Source organism: Pimephales promelas, chromosome 8, assembly GCF_988280905.1.
Source record: "Pimephales promelas chromosome 8, fPimPro1.hap1.1, whole genome shotgun sequence".
In the NCBI taxonomy this organism is placed as follows: domain Eukaryota; kingdom Metazoa; phylum Chordata; class Actinopteri; order Cypriniformes; family Leuciscidae; genus Pimephales; species Pimephales promelas.
The window spans coordinates 11,281,464-11,298,471 of record NC_142776.1 but is presented as its reverse complement, the minus strand read 5'-3'; the positions used below and the strand labels follow the sequence as shown (position 1 = coordinate 11,298,471).

Genomic DNA, 17,008 nt, shown 5'->3' with positions numbered 1-17,008 from the left:
ACAAATCACAGGTAACTAAAAATGTATTAATTTAAACAATGTAATAATTTAAGGCAGAATTAAACAATAAGCTCATTGAAGTAATGAATACTTGATAACAAATGATAATGACAGAAATTTGTAGCATTCATGCATAATTGGGAATTTGTTAACAATAGATGTCCTTTTAATATAATCTTTATTGTTTGTAAAATACATTTATTGTCAAGTTATCTTATAATAATTATCTGTTTTGTCACCCTAGCTGCACCTGATCGCTCTCAACTCACCCCAACGGGGTGACATGCGGGATATTAGAGGTGTAGACCACCAGTGCTTCTTACAGGCGCAAGCAATTGGGCTCAAAGGAACATTCAGGGCTTTTCTGTCATCCCGGTTACAGGACCTACACAGTATTGTTCGGAAGAATGACAGGGATCTGTTACCTATAGTAAATCTTCAAGTAAGATACTTCATTTGTCGCTAAACAAGCTTTTTTTTCAGTAAATTCTGTAGTCTTTTATAAAGCCGTTTAATATATTCACCACAGGATGAGGAATTATTCAGCAACTGGGAGTCTATCTTTAATGACTCAGAGGGCAGGTTGAATGATGATGTGCGCATCTACTCATTCGACGGTCGAGATGTTCTCAATGATGATGCCTGGTAAGAGGGTCTAAGACATATTCCTTAACAACAAGAACCTTAACAGAAATGATTAGCCTGCCATTTATTTTCTCCATAACCACTTTAATAGGCCAGAGAAGATGGTATGGCATGGATCAAGCACTGGTGGAAACAGGCAAACAGACAGCTACTGTGAAACATGGCGAACTGGTAGTCATGCCGTCACTGGCATGGCTTCCTCTCTCCAAGATGGCTACCTAATTCAGCAGTTGCCACGTGGCTGTGACAGCTCTTTTATCGTACTGTGCATTGAGAACAGCTACACTGCTGAGTAAACCAAAAACATGTGCAAGACCAAAATTTGTCTTGAGTCACACCACCAACAGTATGTATGTTCATCTACATGCATTTTAAAATTCTGACAATTTATTTTGTATGTATTAACTGCTGTGTGACATTCATCAGTATATCAAAAATATACGTTGCTCCTCCTTACACATTAAAGGGATAGTTCACTTTGAAATTCATTTTTGATATGTTTTAGCTTACCTCAAGGGCATCCAAGATGTAGGTGTCTTTGTTTCCACAGTATTTTCAATTTTGACATTTTTCAGTCAAACCGTTGTTGTCTATCAGTCATACACTGGAGACTAAGGGGGTCCACCAAAAAGCATGCACAGAGAAGTCAAAATTAAACATGATTTAATGACTCGTAAATGTAAGTACACATTGATGGCCTAAGACACGAAACGAGCGGTTTTTGTGAGCGGTTTTTACCTCGTGTAATCACAGTGACTTGCAAGTGATCTGAATCAGTTGTGCAATGTCCAACTGAACCGAACTGAATCAGTTCAACGTTACGCCGGAAGTGAGCGCTTAAGTGTGACGTCACTCAATATTTACACGGATATTTCGGAAGTTTTACCTTTTACAAAACATATATAGATATACCGAAATCGTCTTCCATTGCGGTTTCCCGTATATCTAAATATGTTTAGTGAAGGGTAAAACTTCCGAAATCTCTGTATAAACAAAGAGTGACGTAGGCGCGCAAGCGCGATCACTTCCGGCGCATGCGCAGACCGAAGCGCCCGTGCCGTCAGATCATTTTGTCATGGCTATGGTTACAAGAGGTAAAAACGATATAAATACTGTTCGTTTTCTCACACAAACCGCTCGTTTCATGTCTTAGGGCATCAATGTGTACTTACATTTACGAGTCATTAAATCATGTTTAATTTTAACTTCTCTGTGCATGCTTTTTGGTGGACCCCCTTAGTCTCTAGTGTATGACTGAGAGACAAGAACGGTTTGACTGAAAAATGTCAAAATTGAAAATACTGTGGAAACAAAGACACCTACATCTTGGATGCCATTGAGGTAAGCTAAAACATATCAAAAATTAATTTTAAAGTGAACTATCCCTTTAAGCTTTACAATGAACATTTTATCATTGCAGAAAATATGCAATTTAGAAAAATTGACTATATTCACTGTTTTATATTTTTTATATATATATATAAAAATGTATGTTGTTGTATTTTCGCACATAACAGGGTAATCTAGAACACACTAAGTCAAAAACAACTTTTAAAATACATCTGGTTTTAAAATGGATGTTTTGTAGTGCCTTCACAATGTTGTGCCAAAACACAAAAATTTGAATAGCTAATTATTTTTAAACTACTTTGTTGTCATTACCATTTTCATTCACATTACTATTTTATATAAACATATATGTAACCTTTCTACATTTTTATACTTTGCAAATCAATCACATCAATCATACCATGATTGTAATGCAAAAAGACTAGTTGACTTTCTCTAAAGAAAGATGACTTCATAAAAATAGGTAAAGTTGTTAGTTTTTTATTAATATTTATTTTATTTTTTTACATATAACTTGAACACAATTTTAAGGAGTTTTAGCCCATTGCAGTCTAGCACCGCCTGCTGTATTCAAATGTGACCACTAAAATAAAAATCTCCAAAAGCCATTTTTACTTCTATTTACTGCCTTTTCAATGGCACTTACATTAATAAATAAATAAAACCCATGTTTTACTTGTCACTGGATGTTTCACTCTTAAAAATTCTGTAATTTTTATTTGGAAAAAAAATAAAGTCATTATTGTTATTGGTTACTGGTCATACCGACCCTATCGTTCGAACAATAGTGTATATGTAACAATATTGCCAGTTATCTAATTAGCTCTACTAATTTACAAGCCAAAGCATGAGCAACCATTGTGTCTCCAAACAACACACAGTAGTGTGGTTTTGTAGCTGAATGGATCTGTGTTTTTTCGTGAATTATTCAATAACTAGCTTATAACACAAAAAGGCACTTGGTGCCATAATTATGTAATGGTAAAAAGCGTTCCTAAAAGATCCCATTTATGCTTTTATGATGTTTCTATTTATAAACAGAGACAATTATAACAGTGATATAAACAGTAAAACATCACAGTGCTGTTGTATAAAGAGTAAATAAAGACAGTCAAAGAGATTCAAGCTGCTTGCAGAGGTCTCAATCAGATGGTTCAAAATGCCAGATCCAGAAATATGATTGTATCAGACTGATTTTATCATAGCTGCACGGACAATGTTTGGGGCTCAGACATACTTATGTCAAGACCCCTCACTTTAGCCAGGAATGCACCTAATAATTTATATCTCAAACTTTATGAGAGATATAGTTATGCACCATTCCAGTCATGACTGCTAAAATTGCAACCAATTGTTTGGATAGATACTTCTGCAACTATAAAAAATAAAAAGATCATGTCTGTCATCTGTTTTCCTTGTTCCTTGGGATACATGTTCTGACATCAGTCAGCTTCAGCTACCAGACAGCAATTGGCATTTCATTTAAAACTATATATTACTCCTGTCAAGAGATAGAACAAACACTGTCAAGAGAGAACAAAACCTAATCATTATCCTTTTTATTTAAACATTTTTTTCAAAGTTTAAACATTGTCTAAGTAACATGTTCAATTACTTAAGTTTATTATTTACACATGCAGTAACTATATCATGTTTGGTCTTGTGGTGTTTTTTTTTATCTGGTTTCTCTCAAAGATCTCTTCCCTTTATTACACACAGTAGACATGCTGTTTTTGTCCTTGCCATAGTCACCTTAAGTGACTGCTGTTATTGAATATTAAGGCATATTTTTATCTAAAGCTTCTTTTAAAGCGAAATGGGATTTAAAATTGTAATACAATTTTTTAAAAAATACTTAAAACTTTTAATTTAATAACAATTTATTTGTAATTATACACAATCTGGAGATCCTATAATGTGATCACACTATAATATAAAAAACAGTAGTATTTATTTTAAAATACAGTAGAACTAAGCAAGTGTCCTGCAAAATACAATCTCGTTTGTGTGAAATTTCCTTAACACTTTACCGGCGCATATATATCTATGGACTTTGGAGAAGGAGGAGGGGGGAGATAACTTTTCACGAGTGATGATATTACTGTGCCGAGTCTAAGTGCTCCAAGCATTTGCTGTGGTATTCCGCCATACATTATAGTTATCCACTTTACACGGTTAGAAAAGCGCAACGTTTTATTTTGTGTCACCATTTATGGACGAGTTACACTACTCGTGTAACTGTATTTAAATAGGGAAAACGTGGAGGTGTTTGGAGGTCTTCTCTGCTTGGATCCTAATGAATGAACTGGGCTAAGGAAGTCCTTTCAAAGTATCTTGCGCGCCAAAGCAATTACCTGCACGCACAGAGACTAGAGAGGTATGTATTAACTCATCTTAGTTAAGGGAATAACACAGTTTAATATGAAAGAAAAAAAAACTGTGGAGTATCCCTTTAATGTTAGCTCATGAAAATCCAGCTGTTCATTATTTTCTCATGGTAGTTCACAGTGTATTAACTCATGTTCACAAATACAGCTTTTGATTTTAATAATGTATTAGTACCGTAATTGTTGAAATTAACATTAGTTAGGATTAATATATGCTGTATACGTATTGGACATTTTTAGTTCGTTAACTACATTATTTAACTAAAAAAAAAAGTGTTACTGAAATTTCTTTCATGTAAGTTCTATAAAGATGTTCACACAGTTACTTGGCATAATTTTACCTGTCAATAAAAATATTTCCGAAAGAATTAAAGCATAGAATTATGCATGTCATCAAGCATTGCACAGAATTGAGCAACAGTGTGAATACAGCCATTTTCCCACCCTGTTTGAAACATTCAGTTATCAAGTTTTCTACACTACGGGTTATCCATTTCCCACTCCTGCATACTGGGTGAGCAGAACCCATTTCTGAGCAATCCTGGAGTGAAAGAAAAGACTGGAGGCAAAAATCTCACACCTCTACCCCCTGTGAGCTGTCCACTGGATACCAATCAAATATTCTAAGGACATATACTAAATATCAACAGAATTACAACTGTTGTGCAATAGTAATTATTTATACTTTAATATTTAGCTGCAAATACTGGCATCACTGTACTCTGAAGTTACAGAGTAATCCTTGCCATGTTTGGCTTCCAAACATTCCTTATAAAATTATTTTATTAATAACCCTGACAAAGATAACTTTATAACATGACAAACAACAAAAGACATCCAGATCTGACCATATCTCGATCTGAAAATGTACAAATAGATTTTGATTTTTGAGGTTTAAAAAAAAAAAAATCTAGTGCTATTCCTAACAATTGGACTATAAATGTTATGTTTATAAAATGATGAAACCAGGACTGTTCATACTAAAAAATAATAATAAAAAAAATGTTCAGATTTTGAAGTAACAGTTAAAAAGATGAAGAAACTCTACCTGTCGGCACAATTCCTTTGAATCTCATGTCTTGATGCTGGTTCCATTATGTGCGGTTGTACCGTCGCCGGCAGCTGATGCCATGGGACTAAGTTCAGTGGCTATGGCTACTTCCGTAGCTTCCTGTCCTGATCTTTGATTGCGGTAATGACACGTGACGATAAAGGCACTACATCCCAGATAAATCACAGTCAACAGAGTGAAGTAAAAGAAATAAACAAAAAACTGCAAGAGAAAGAGAGAAAACAGAATCAGGCCAAAATCATTCTGCATTATGTTACTGTAATTTCTTCTTCATTCTTTTTTTAAACGCTAGGACTCATTTCTCAATACTTGGATCACTTTTTCAAAACTCAGAGTCAAAGAGGTAGTTAAATGGAGGGACAGAAAGCTCTCAACCCAACGATGAATGAAAGACTTACGGTTTTGGAACGACATGCAGGAGACTAAATATCGACAGAATGTTCATTTTTGGGTTAATTAACCCTTTAAACATATTAAGTTTAAAATAACTGTGTCCCTTCACAGGTGTTTGTCTTTCAATTTCATTACCCTCTATAGATGTAATGATGTCTATCTGTGTTCCCCCTATCTTTGTGCACTTGGTTCAGTCCTGTTCCCTTTTTCCCGCTCCTCATTTGTGTTCATGTATGCCACGCCCCTTGTTATCTCATTTAGCTTGTTAGTCTCTGTATTTAAACCATGTGTCCTGTTACAGTGGTGGTGGGTTCTTGATGTTGTTAGATGTTGATCTTGTGCTCTGTGTCTGAGTTTTTGAGCATGTCTAGTCTTTGGTTTATTTAATAAAAGTGCTACTACTTCTGCTGCTGCATTTGGATCCTGCTTCCTTCGATGTTCCAACCTGCAACGTGACAGACAAACAGGATGATACACAGGTGAATGCTATCAGTGAACGAGGTACAGGTGAGTGTGATCAGTGAAGATGAGTCCGAGCAGTGAGTTATGGGAAATGTAGTCTGAGAGTGATACAAGACTAATCTGGAGTGCCTTCTGGTGGGTATCAAGGGCACTCCAGCTGGTGACCGTTACAATAGAAAAGAGGGGAAACTTAATACTAATTTTGAACTGTAATGTAAACAATGACCATGTAACATATACTGCAGTGTATTTTGAACCATAGGGGGGTTTCGTTATTGTTTTGTGAAAATATTTTACAAAAGAAATCGTGTAATGCTACAGGTTTTAAAGGCCATTGTTTATGGTCCATGACAAAGTGTGTATGTTGGGTGACAACCATTGCCAGTGTTGTGGAAGCATTAGTTGATTTGAGATATGTATGAAGTGTTTTTGGTAGTTTTAGAGCATTTTGACTGTGAAATCAACTGATGTGCCAAGTTAGTAAAGGGAACTGTATGAAGAGTTTTGAAAAAGTGACCCAAGTATGTAGTATTGATGCTGTTTATCGGTTTGTAACTATTAACAGAAGTCGACTTAGAATTGTACACACCTGAGAATGAACATCCAAACCTAATCCACTCTTATCAACCACAATTATAGTGATGACCGTCTTCAGAATTGTTCCAAGAAAGGTGTTTACTCCAAACACTAAAGCACACAATTCTTTTGTGAGAGAGGAAGCAATCTGGAAACTGAAAGGGAAAAAAAAAGAAAATGAATTATTTATGGCCGAAATGCAGAGAACAGACATCTGGATAATTGTAAAAATAATAATAATAATAAATGAAAAAAAAAAGTTTATTTTCTTTAAATGGTTTAATTTCCGTAGTGTTTTTCTTTTAGCTTCATCAAAAGCGCCACATGTTTCAAAGTTCAAACTACAACAAACTTCAAATTCTTGCTCTCTGTGAAATAAATGTTTTTACAGGTGCATACAACTAATCTCCTCGGTCACTTCAAGATTTTATGCAACATGCGCCATCATTGTTTAAAATGGGTTTATAAAAAAAAAAATCTTTTACATACATTTAATAATAAAATTAAACAAAGAGCTTTATATCACTCACATGGCAATAGGCACAAGGAACTGGTAGAAGCCTCTGAAAAGTGCATATGACACATAGCAAACCCAGATATTTCCTGTGAGGCCCATGAGAAGCAGTAGACCGGCCTGTGCCGCAGTAATCAATCCAATCACCAGTTCAGACCACAGATTCCATCGAATTTTCACATAGCCTGCTGCAAATGACGCGATTGCACCTATGGAGCACATGAAGTGTGATTGTCATGTAATTATCATGCTGATTAACAAACGTCTATTCTCACCAAGTCTAAATTTGAGCATGAATATCTGAAAAACGGTGTGCAAATACTTTTCTTCTTGTGTCTTTTACACCATGGGTTCTTCATTCCTTGTCATAAAGAGATGCTTTCCTGCAGAGTATAGGCTAGCTCCAACTCTGATTCAATGCACCTAAATCAACTAAAATATCAGCAGGGAAGTGGCTAGGTACAAGGAATCCTGGTTTACATGTTTTTGTTGTTGTTTTTGCCAAGCATGTGTCATGCCCAAGCTCAAAGGTCGAGGAACATGAACTTTGCTTGTTCTTGCCAAATAGTAAACCATCATGTATCATGTAAATCTCAATTAGGATTTTGATTCATGAGGAATATATCAAACGTCAAAGTCCTAGTGAAAAAAAAAAAAACTTTAGGTAACAATGACTTGCGTTGTAAACTCTGATGACCCATTATTGCTAGTATAAGCAAGCAGATAATCATTGGCCAATTTATTGGTCGCCAACCAATAAATGGCTGCTATTATAAATCCATAGTATTTTGTTTTAAAAAAAAGAGAGAGAGAATTACAACAAACAAGTCTGAAACTCTATAGTTTGTCAGCTAAAGTGGTTTTAATTATCGCCCGATTCAGATTCACCTACCAGCTACTGCTTAAAAGAAGCTTTAAATAAAAATATGCCTTTATATTCAATAACAGCAGTCACTTAAGGTGACTATGGCAAGGACAAAAACACCATGCCTATTGTGTGTAATAAAGGGAAGAGATCTTTGAGAGAAACCAGATTTTTAAAAAAACACAAGACCAAACATGATCTAGTCACTGCATGTGTTATAGAAGTCATGTGTAAATAATAAACTAAGTAATTGAACATGTTACTTAGACAATGTTTAAACTTAAAAAAAAATGTTTAAATAAAAAGGATAATGATTAGGTTTTGTTCTCTCTTGACAGTGTTTGTTCTATCTCTTGACAGGAGTAATAGATAGTTTTAAATGAAATGCCAATTGCTGTCTGGTAGCTGAATCGCCCGATGCAATTGAAAATACATAGTTTGATGCACTTTTAAGAAATAAACGTAACTCATGTTGTACTACGACACATAAATGCAGAGCTATTATCATTACACTCACACAGCAACTCACAATGACTTGCCCTCTTAAAACAAAACGCATAAGTGCTAAAGTGGAGAAGAAACAGAAGCAGCAACAGATCTTGGATTCCATATTGTGATGTGTATTCCAGTTTCACCAAATTACCAAAAAAGAAAAACATGTATGGGGACTTGGGGATTCTATACATCGGTTAATTGGATTTAGGCAGATCTAAATGCAAACTTGCAATCAAATGCAAGAAAGGGCTGGGGTTTAAACAGATTAAATGATTGGAGAAGTACAGTACTATAACATCATATGACATTTTAATTTAAAATTATCAGATCAAAATGCATGCATGGGTGAATTGTTAACAATAATATCAATAAAATTCATAAAACAATATATAGGGTGAATTTTTATTTTATGCCGATTTTTTTTTTTATTTATTTATTTTTTATCTTCATCATAACTTGCCATTGCTATCCCAATAATTGTATTTAAGATGATGACAAAATAAATCAAAAGGTGTGTTGGAGGCTGACAACTGATATATTATGCATCTTTAATTTTAAACACTGTTTTAAGTAAGAAGTGTTACACGTGTATAACTAATTAAATGTATAAAGCACATTTATTTCCACACTGAAATAAATCAATAGTTGGTAGGTACCCTCACCAACAAAATATGTATTCATTTGCTTAAAGGATTAGTTCACTTTTGAAAAAACTTTTGCTGATAATTTACTCACCCCCATGTCATCCAAGATGTCCATGTCCTTCTTTCCTCAGTCGAAAAGAAATTAAGGTTTTTGATGAAAACATTTCAGGATTTTTCTCCATATAATGGACTTACATGGGAACCAGACGGTCCAAGGTCCAAAAGACAATTAATAACAGTTTCAGATGCAGCTTCAAATGTCTTTAAACGACACCAGACGATGAATAAGGGTCTTATCAATCATGCGAAACGATCGGTTATTTCAAAACTTATTCCAAAAATGTAACTTTTCTAAGGACAAATGCTAGCCTTGCTCTATTCTGTGAGGCGCGTTTGTGACGTCACGTAATACGTAATTACGGTCACGGGCGACGTAGCCGGAAGTACAGAGACAGTGTTTACAAGTTGAACACATAGGTTGAACGTGCAAACTAACTTAAACGCCGTTTACAAAAAAAGAAATTAAAAGGTAAAACAACGATGTCGGACGATTTTGATTCTGTACTTCCGGCTACGTCGCCCGTGACCTTTTGAGCGTAATTACGTATTACGTGATGTTACAAATGCGCCTCACAGAATAGAGCAAGGCTAGCATTTGTCCTTAGAAAAGTTACATTTTTGGAATAAGTTTTGAAATAACTGATCGTTTCGCATGATAAGACCCTTATTCATCGTTTGGTGTCGTTTAAAGACATTTGAAGCTGCATCTGAAACTGTTATTAACTGTCTTTTGAACCTTGGACCGTCTGGTTCCCATGTAAGTCCATTATATGGAGAAAAATGCTGTAATGTTTTCATCAAAAACCTTAATTTCTTTTCGAGTGAGGAAAGAAAGACATGGACATCTTGGATGACATGGGGGTGAGTAAATTATCAGCAAAAGTTTTTTCAAAAGTGAACTAATCCTTTAAAGGGATAGTTCACCCAAAAATAAAAATTGTGTTGAATTATAAACCAAAACATTATGGACCCCATTGACTTTCATAGTATTGTTTTTTTCAATCCTATGGAAGTCAATAGATGTTACAAACATTCTTTACAATCTTCTTTTGTGTTCATCAGAAGAAATAAATTCATAGAGGTTTGGAACAAGTTGATGGTGAGTAAATGATGACAGGATTTTCGGTTGAACTATCCCTTTAAGAAATCAGAGTGGATGCTACTTACAAAAAAACTGATTCTGTGGTTGAGATTATTTGTTGTTGTTTTAATTGAACAAATATAGCAATTACAACAAGATATAATCCGTCTTACCTAATAATGTAGAGGCAGCCTCAACCGCTCCATTGTAGACATGCTTGTTTTCTATGGCAGGGTAGACTTTATTCCACAAGATGTGCACATAAAACACAACTAAATAGTAACCAGTGGAGTTGAAGACCCACCACAAGCTCCAAAGCCTTAAACTAGGTACCTTCACAACATTCTTTAACTCCTTCAGCATCTGAACAAACACAGAATTTGCCCAGGACAGGGAATTGTGGTTACTGCCCAGTGCTGCCACACTGCCATCCTTCTTTTCAGGATTAATTCTGTCCAATTCCGATTGAGCTGCTTCCTTCCTCTCCTTCTCTAGGCGGGCTTGGTTGAAAAACATGCTACGTTTGGGCCATGGCAAGCAGAAAGACAAAAGTAGCCCAAAAATGACAAACCCCAGAGAGACCAAGCTTAACGTTGTGTATGATACATTCCCTAGGGACAAACACATCTGACCCAGCACAGAGCTCGTGAAGACTCCCATGAGCACAGCTGAGCGGGAGTAGCTAGCTACACGCTGGTAAACAGACGCCGGTACTAGCGAGAATATGTAGGAGGAGTATGCCACACGGGCAGCCATGGTGATGCCGTAAAAGAACTCCATAAACTGCATCTCCAACAAAGAGTGGCCCAAAAGCAGCAAAAGCCAAATGGAAACATGACTCAAGCTTTGAAGGATCAGCACAGGTTTGTAGCGTAGGTAATCTGTCAGCAGAAACACAGGCACCAGCACGGCCATATAGGAATATGTGAGGACTGGGGTGATCTCATTGGTAACCTGAAAAGATCATAGAAAGTCATCTTATATGGGGTAAAGGGAGAGCAGGGATATTTTAATACTCAAATGTAACATCAGTAATAACATAATAGACAATGCACTTACTTACCTCCACCACCAGGAGTATACAGTATGAAACATCAGATTATGAATTATGCCCATGATAAATTGTTAGCATGATTAATATCAGTGTGAAACAAGATAGCCAAGGATTCCATTTTTCCAGGGTTTAGAATGACTCAGGATCAAACTGAGAATGTGTCATCTGAAATGTGGGTAGTGTACATGGCATCCCAGAATACATTTGATTGTCATCTTAAAATGTGGACAAGGCGTAGATTTTTAAATAGATTAAAAACTTTTTTTTACCTTTAAAAAGTGTCTCTTTGAGGTTTAAAATATTTCCAAATAAGTATTTAACTCATAGACTTTTTCTTACTTGCTGTGTGTTCGCATACTGTGTAGCTTTATGAATGTACAGATAATAGTATGGCCCTTTAAAAAAAAAAATGGTACCCTTAACATTAGCAGTCTTCCTACAAATCAACAGTTTCACAACGTAGTGCTACTTTCACTGCCAGGAAGAAGTCTGCTATGCAACTGAGCTCTCTTCAGTGCGGGCTAGAATAACTTTTTGTATTGAATAACATTTTGTATTGAATAAAATTTAAATATTTCACATTTATGGAGCTTTTTCATTATGGTTACATTTATTGCACACCACTATTACAATAATACAGAATAAATGTAAAATCAGCCTTTGTGTACATTCAAGTTTAATTGTATTCGACTCATTTAAGTTTTAAATTTAATTGACACGGGTAATGACTGTTAATATACAGTTGTGGCAAAACTTCACAGTGACAGGCTAAATATTTTCTGAACAAATAAACAAAAAACAAATCCCTAAATGATCCCTACTCTGCCTAATGCAATACTTAGACATGCCTTTAGTTACCTTAGCAAGCAGACTGAAAAGAAAATCGCTTTTTTTGTAATCAGATACATAAGTATGTAACAGGTTTTGGGTGTCCTTTTAGTTAGTAAAACATTTTGAACATATAATAGATTAAGACACTACTGTTTATCCCAAGTTCTCTTTAGTTTCAAATGATATATTTTATGACATATAGACACTGGGCTATAAACAGATAAAATATGGCACTTGGTCTACTTTGCAGTGGAAAATTAGAATATCTTTGCAGATATTCTCTGCATGTGGTTCACTAATTTTATGGCTCTTGTCAAATCATTCGCACCGACCTTACTAAAAAACATTGGTAACACTTTAGATTACAGCCCGGAAAGTACTGCATAATTAAAGCGACAGTGTAACCTTCATAAGTATAGTGTACCTATAAAGTACTTACATGTAAGTAAAAGGGAACAGTATGTAACATTTGTGAAATAAAGGGGTAACAACCAGGAGAATTAAAAAAGTATTTATACTGTAAGTATTATATAACCAAGGGGTAATTATTCTACTATTATGATATAACAATCTTACATTTGGGAGCAATTTAGCAAGAACATACATTGCATACCATTTTGTAATAATGGTGTACCAATATCAGTGGTGGAGGAAGTACTGAATCTCAGTACTTAAGTAAAAGTACAAATAACCAGATAAATATTTACTTTAGTAAAAGTAGAAGTAACACAATGACAACCATACTTAAGTAAAAAGTACCTGATTTTAAATGTACTTTAAGTATTAAAAGTAAAAGTACTTGCATAATTTATTTTCTTAATGTCTATTTTCTAATGATTAATAAAACATTTAATTCTAACTCATTCAACCTAATACTCCTATAATGATGTTCAATAATGATGGAAAAAAAAATGTTGTCACCATTTCTGAAACAAGCTTGGAATTAGGCAATATAAACCATGCTTATCCTTACTATATGTTTATAACTATGGCAGTAAACGCGATTAATTTATGGCGTAATTCTGAACCTCTTGGCTTGCCATAATCCTAACCAAATGTATATTACACACGGTGCGTTTCCTATGCACGTAAAAACTAATTTTCGCGTATAAATTGCACTATAAACGCACTGCGTGCGAGACGCATTTAGTGTGACCGGATTGATATAGCGCAACCAAACGTCATGGTGAGATAAACGTGCAACGGACGGACGGTCAGATTACATTTTGGCAGGGGAAAACCTGATCAGAAAATGTAATGAAAAAGTAACAGAAGTTGTAGAAATGTAGTGGAGTAGAACGTATAATAATTGCTGCAAAATGTAACGAAGTAAAAGTAAAAAGTATTCACTATTTATTCTACTTAACCCTCCTATTATCCTTGGGGTCAATTTGACCCCATTCAATGTTTAACGTCTGTAATTTTTTTGCTTCAGATTTAATGACTTTTCCTAATTTAATGGGGACAACTCTGTAAACATAAAATTAATCTGCTAGTATTTTATCAAAGTCCTGTACAAATTTTGTCAACTTAAAACGTTACTTAAGTAGTCAACAAAGACATAAATTAACTGAGACAAACCTTTGTAAAAAAAAAATAATCATATTGTGGAGGTTTAAATTACTGGGGTCAAATTGCCCCCAGGGGGTAAAAAGTGTTATCAGATTTGAGGGTAACAGGAGGGTTAAGTAAAGTAAAGATACGTAAAAAATGTACTTAAGTAAAGTAACAAAGTATTTGTACTTCGTTACATTCCACCACTGACCAATATATACTGTATAGGCTATTTAAAAATTACAGGGTACACATGCATCTATGCATTTATACAGTAGGCTAATCTTTTTAACAAAAGTGCACTGAAAACTAAAACTATTGCATCTTTTGCTTAAATGTTGGGGAAAGATACTCTTGTTTGATTAGTCGTGCTTGTTACCCTCTTGTTCCATGTAGTTACATGGTAAGTACAATAAAAATAAACACAATCTTATATCATAGACTCGGAAACCTTTATTTGAAAAACAACTTAATTCAGAACACTTATAAACCAAGCTCATGTGTTCCTAAAAGGTGGAGCATCAAACAGCACATACTGCAATAACTGTAGTAATCTAAAATCCATACGACCCCAATGGATGGATCAATGTCTTCTGAAGGGAAACGATAAGTGTTTGTAAGAAAAATTTTTAAAAAAAATAAACTGTAGACTATCTCCTCAGACTAACTGTAATACTTTGTTTTTCAAATAAAAGTCTCTGAGTCAGTGATATTAGATTGTGTGCATTTTATTGCATATGTATTTTTATTGTACTTCCCTTTGTAACTACATGGAACAAGAAGGTAACAAGCACCACTTTAAATTACGGTCCGCAATGTCACACTTACTACATAAAACAAGAGGGTAAAAAAGCACCACAGCCGTTTAAATATATAGATATGTACTCTGTGATTTTTAAAAAGCCTATACAATATGTATTGGCTAAATTGCTTCCAAATGTAAGATTTTTATATTATATTAGTAGAATTCGTTTAATAATACTTACAGAATAAATATTTTTTTTAATTCTCCTAGTTGTTACCCCTTTATTACCCAAACTTTACATATTGTTCCCTTATACTTACATGTATACTTGATAGGTACACTATAATTACCAAAAGTGACACTGTAAATTCGTCTTAATTGCGCAGTATTTTGTTTACCAAAACATTCAGTTAGAGCTTCAGCACAGTTACAGTCAGGCGAATTAATTTTGTAATTCAGGGTTTAGAAGTGTTTACAAAAAAGACATTATGTGGTTGATTAATAACTCTAATGAGTGAGCATGAATGATCTAGATCCTTCCTCAAAGAAAACCCCCTTTGAGGAATTTGAACTCTGACCACATTCACATGGTTTGCCAGAACCCTGCAGCTGAGTCAGAGTTTTAAGACCAAGTTACACAATCATAACTGTGTGTCTATCGACTAAGTATTGGCAACAAAATGAATACATACTGTAGTACATAAACAGTCTCAAGTATCAGTGTTTACAAAATAGAAAACAAACAGTATGTTTAATCAGATTGAATAAAGTCACTCAAACAATACCATATTTTTCAAGTGTTTTTTTTTCACAAACTTAGAATAAACTTAGAATATAAGATTAGAATAAAAGTAGAATAGCACCACACCTGATTTCTGGTGAAGTTCTTCTCTGTACTGAGCAGGTATGGTGTGATAAACGGCTCTCCAGGCTTCAGCTGCACCATGAAGCCATAGAAACAAAGGTAAACAACGGACCATATCCAGGAACTGGTCTTCTGCGTTTGGACTTCCAGGTCTTCCTTGGTTTCAAAGATGACTGACTCAGGAGCCACATTTTCTGCAGTGTGTCCATTGCCATCAGTCCTCATTTCCTCCTTACTATCCTCTGTCCTTTCATTGCATATAATAACTTCCACCATGTTACAGCAATACAACTGATGCTGTAAATCTGAATCATTTAATGATGTAAGAATGCAGAAGGAATGTTAATGTCCAAGTTAATAGCTGAAGGCTTAGCAGTTTAACAGAGCTCAGACTGGTAACAACAAAGCGACTGCACTAGCCAGTAAATCCTAAAACATGCACCGTGTTAATTATTACTGGGAGCTGAGAGGACACTTTCATAATGATACAGCAATGTGTTAAACAGACATGCTGATATTATTTGTGTGCAAGCTTCACCTTTGCTCAACTTCCAGGTTCCAGACATGTTACCTAACAGGAACACACATTGTGATTCTGTAAAGAAGCACAAAGGAAATCAAATTGTTAGTTTGATTTTTATAATAAAATGTATATAGCTAAAAGATTGAAATTTCATAAAGATCAGTCTGTGATTTTCTTGTTCTTTGATCTTTAATAATTAAACAATAAATATTAAATAATAGACCAAACTTAAATCTCAACAAGACAGCATGAACAGTTACAGTAATGTGTCATTCAAAGGAGTTTCCAGACATGAGTTCTCTGCTCTAATGAAAGTTAACGTTAAACTTACTGTAAACGTGCAGTAACACGGATAGCACAAAGTGATAGCACTTTATTTCACAGTCTTGTTCCCCATGTACATACTTAGTACTTACAATAACTTGGTACTACACTGAATCTACCCCTAAACCTAACCTTAACACCTGCATACCTTACATTACCAAGTACTTTCTTGGGTAATTACGAAAGTGCACGAACTGTAAAATAAATTGCATTTACCGGTATTCACAAATCAAATGTCTAAAAAGCGCAATGTCAGCTCTAATACACATCTTATGACGACCAAGTCGGCTTGTTAATGGGTAACAATAGCTCGTACTCGCTTGATATTGTTTGATAATAATTCTACTAATGTGTTCAAGTATGCATGGAGCTGATTCGAGTAACGTTAAAACTTGCCTGTTGCTTTTCCTGCGGTCAAATTAAATCCTTTCGTGTTGAGTCTAATAATCTATTAGACTAAAAATATTATTAAAAGACTTTAACCCATCAGAACGGGATGACAACACGTACCAAATATGTTACTGAGAACCGTTCAGTCTAAAATCCACGAGACACATGCATTGCATGC

At 34.8% G+C, this 17,008-nt stretch overlaps 1 protein-coding gene across 4 annotated transcripts; it reads right to left on the bottom strand.

The window, feature by feature from the left end:
* Positions 1–2,459: 2,459 nt before the first annotated feature.
* Positions 2,460–17,008, bottom strand: slc19a1 (solute carrier family 19 member 1). 4 transcript variants are annotated; one of them, XM_039655742.2, is made up of 8 exons: positions 16,837–17,002; positions 16,132–16,188; positions 15,597–15,898; positions 10,718–11,498; positions 7,416–7,608; positions 6,899–7,040; positions 5,431–5,655; positions 2,460–3,496 (listed from the first exon to the last, which is right to left on the bottom strand). In XM_039655742.2, the coding sequence occupies exons 2-7, from the start codon at positions 16,157–16,159 to the stop codon at positions 5,455–5,457; spliced, it is 1,647 nt and encodes a 548-aa protein (XP_039511676.1). In that variant the 5' UTR covers positions 16,160–16,188; positions 16,837–17,002; the 3' UTR covers positions 2,460–3,496; positions 5,431–5,454. The 4 variants fall into 4 exon arrangements, with proteins under 4 accessions (XP_039511676.1, XP_039511675.1, XP_039511674.1 ...); XM_039655741.2 differs by lacking the exon at positions 2,460–3,496 and adding an exon at positions 3,928–4,349 and having other exon boundaries at positions 16,951–17,008; XM_039655740.2 differs by lacking the exon at positions 2,460–3,496 and adding an exon at positions 3,928–4,349.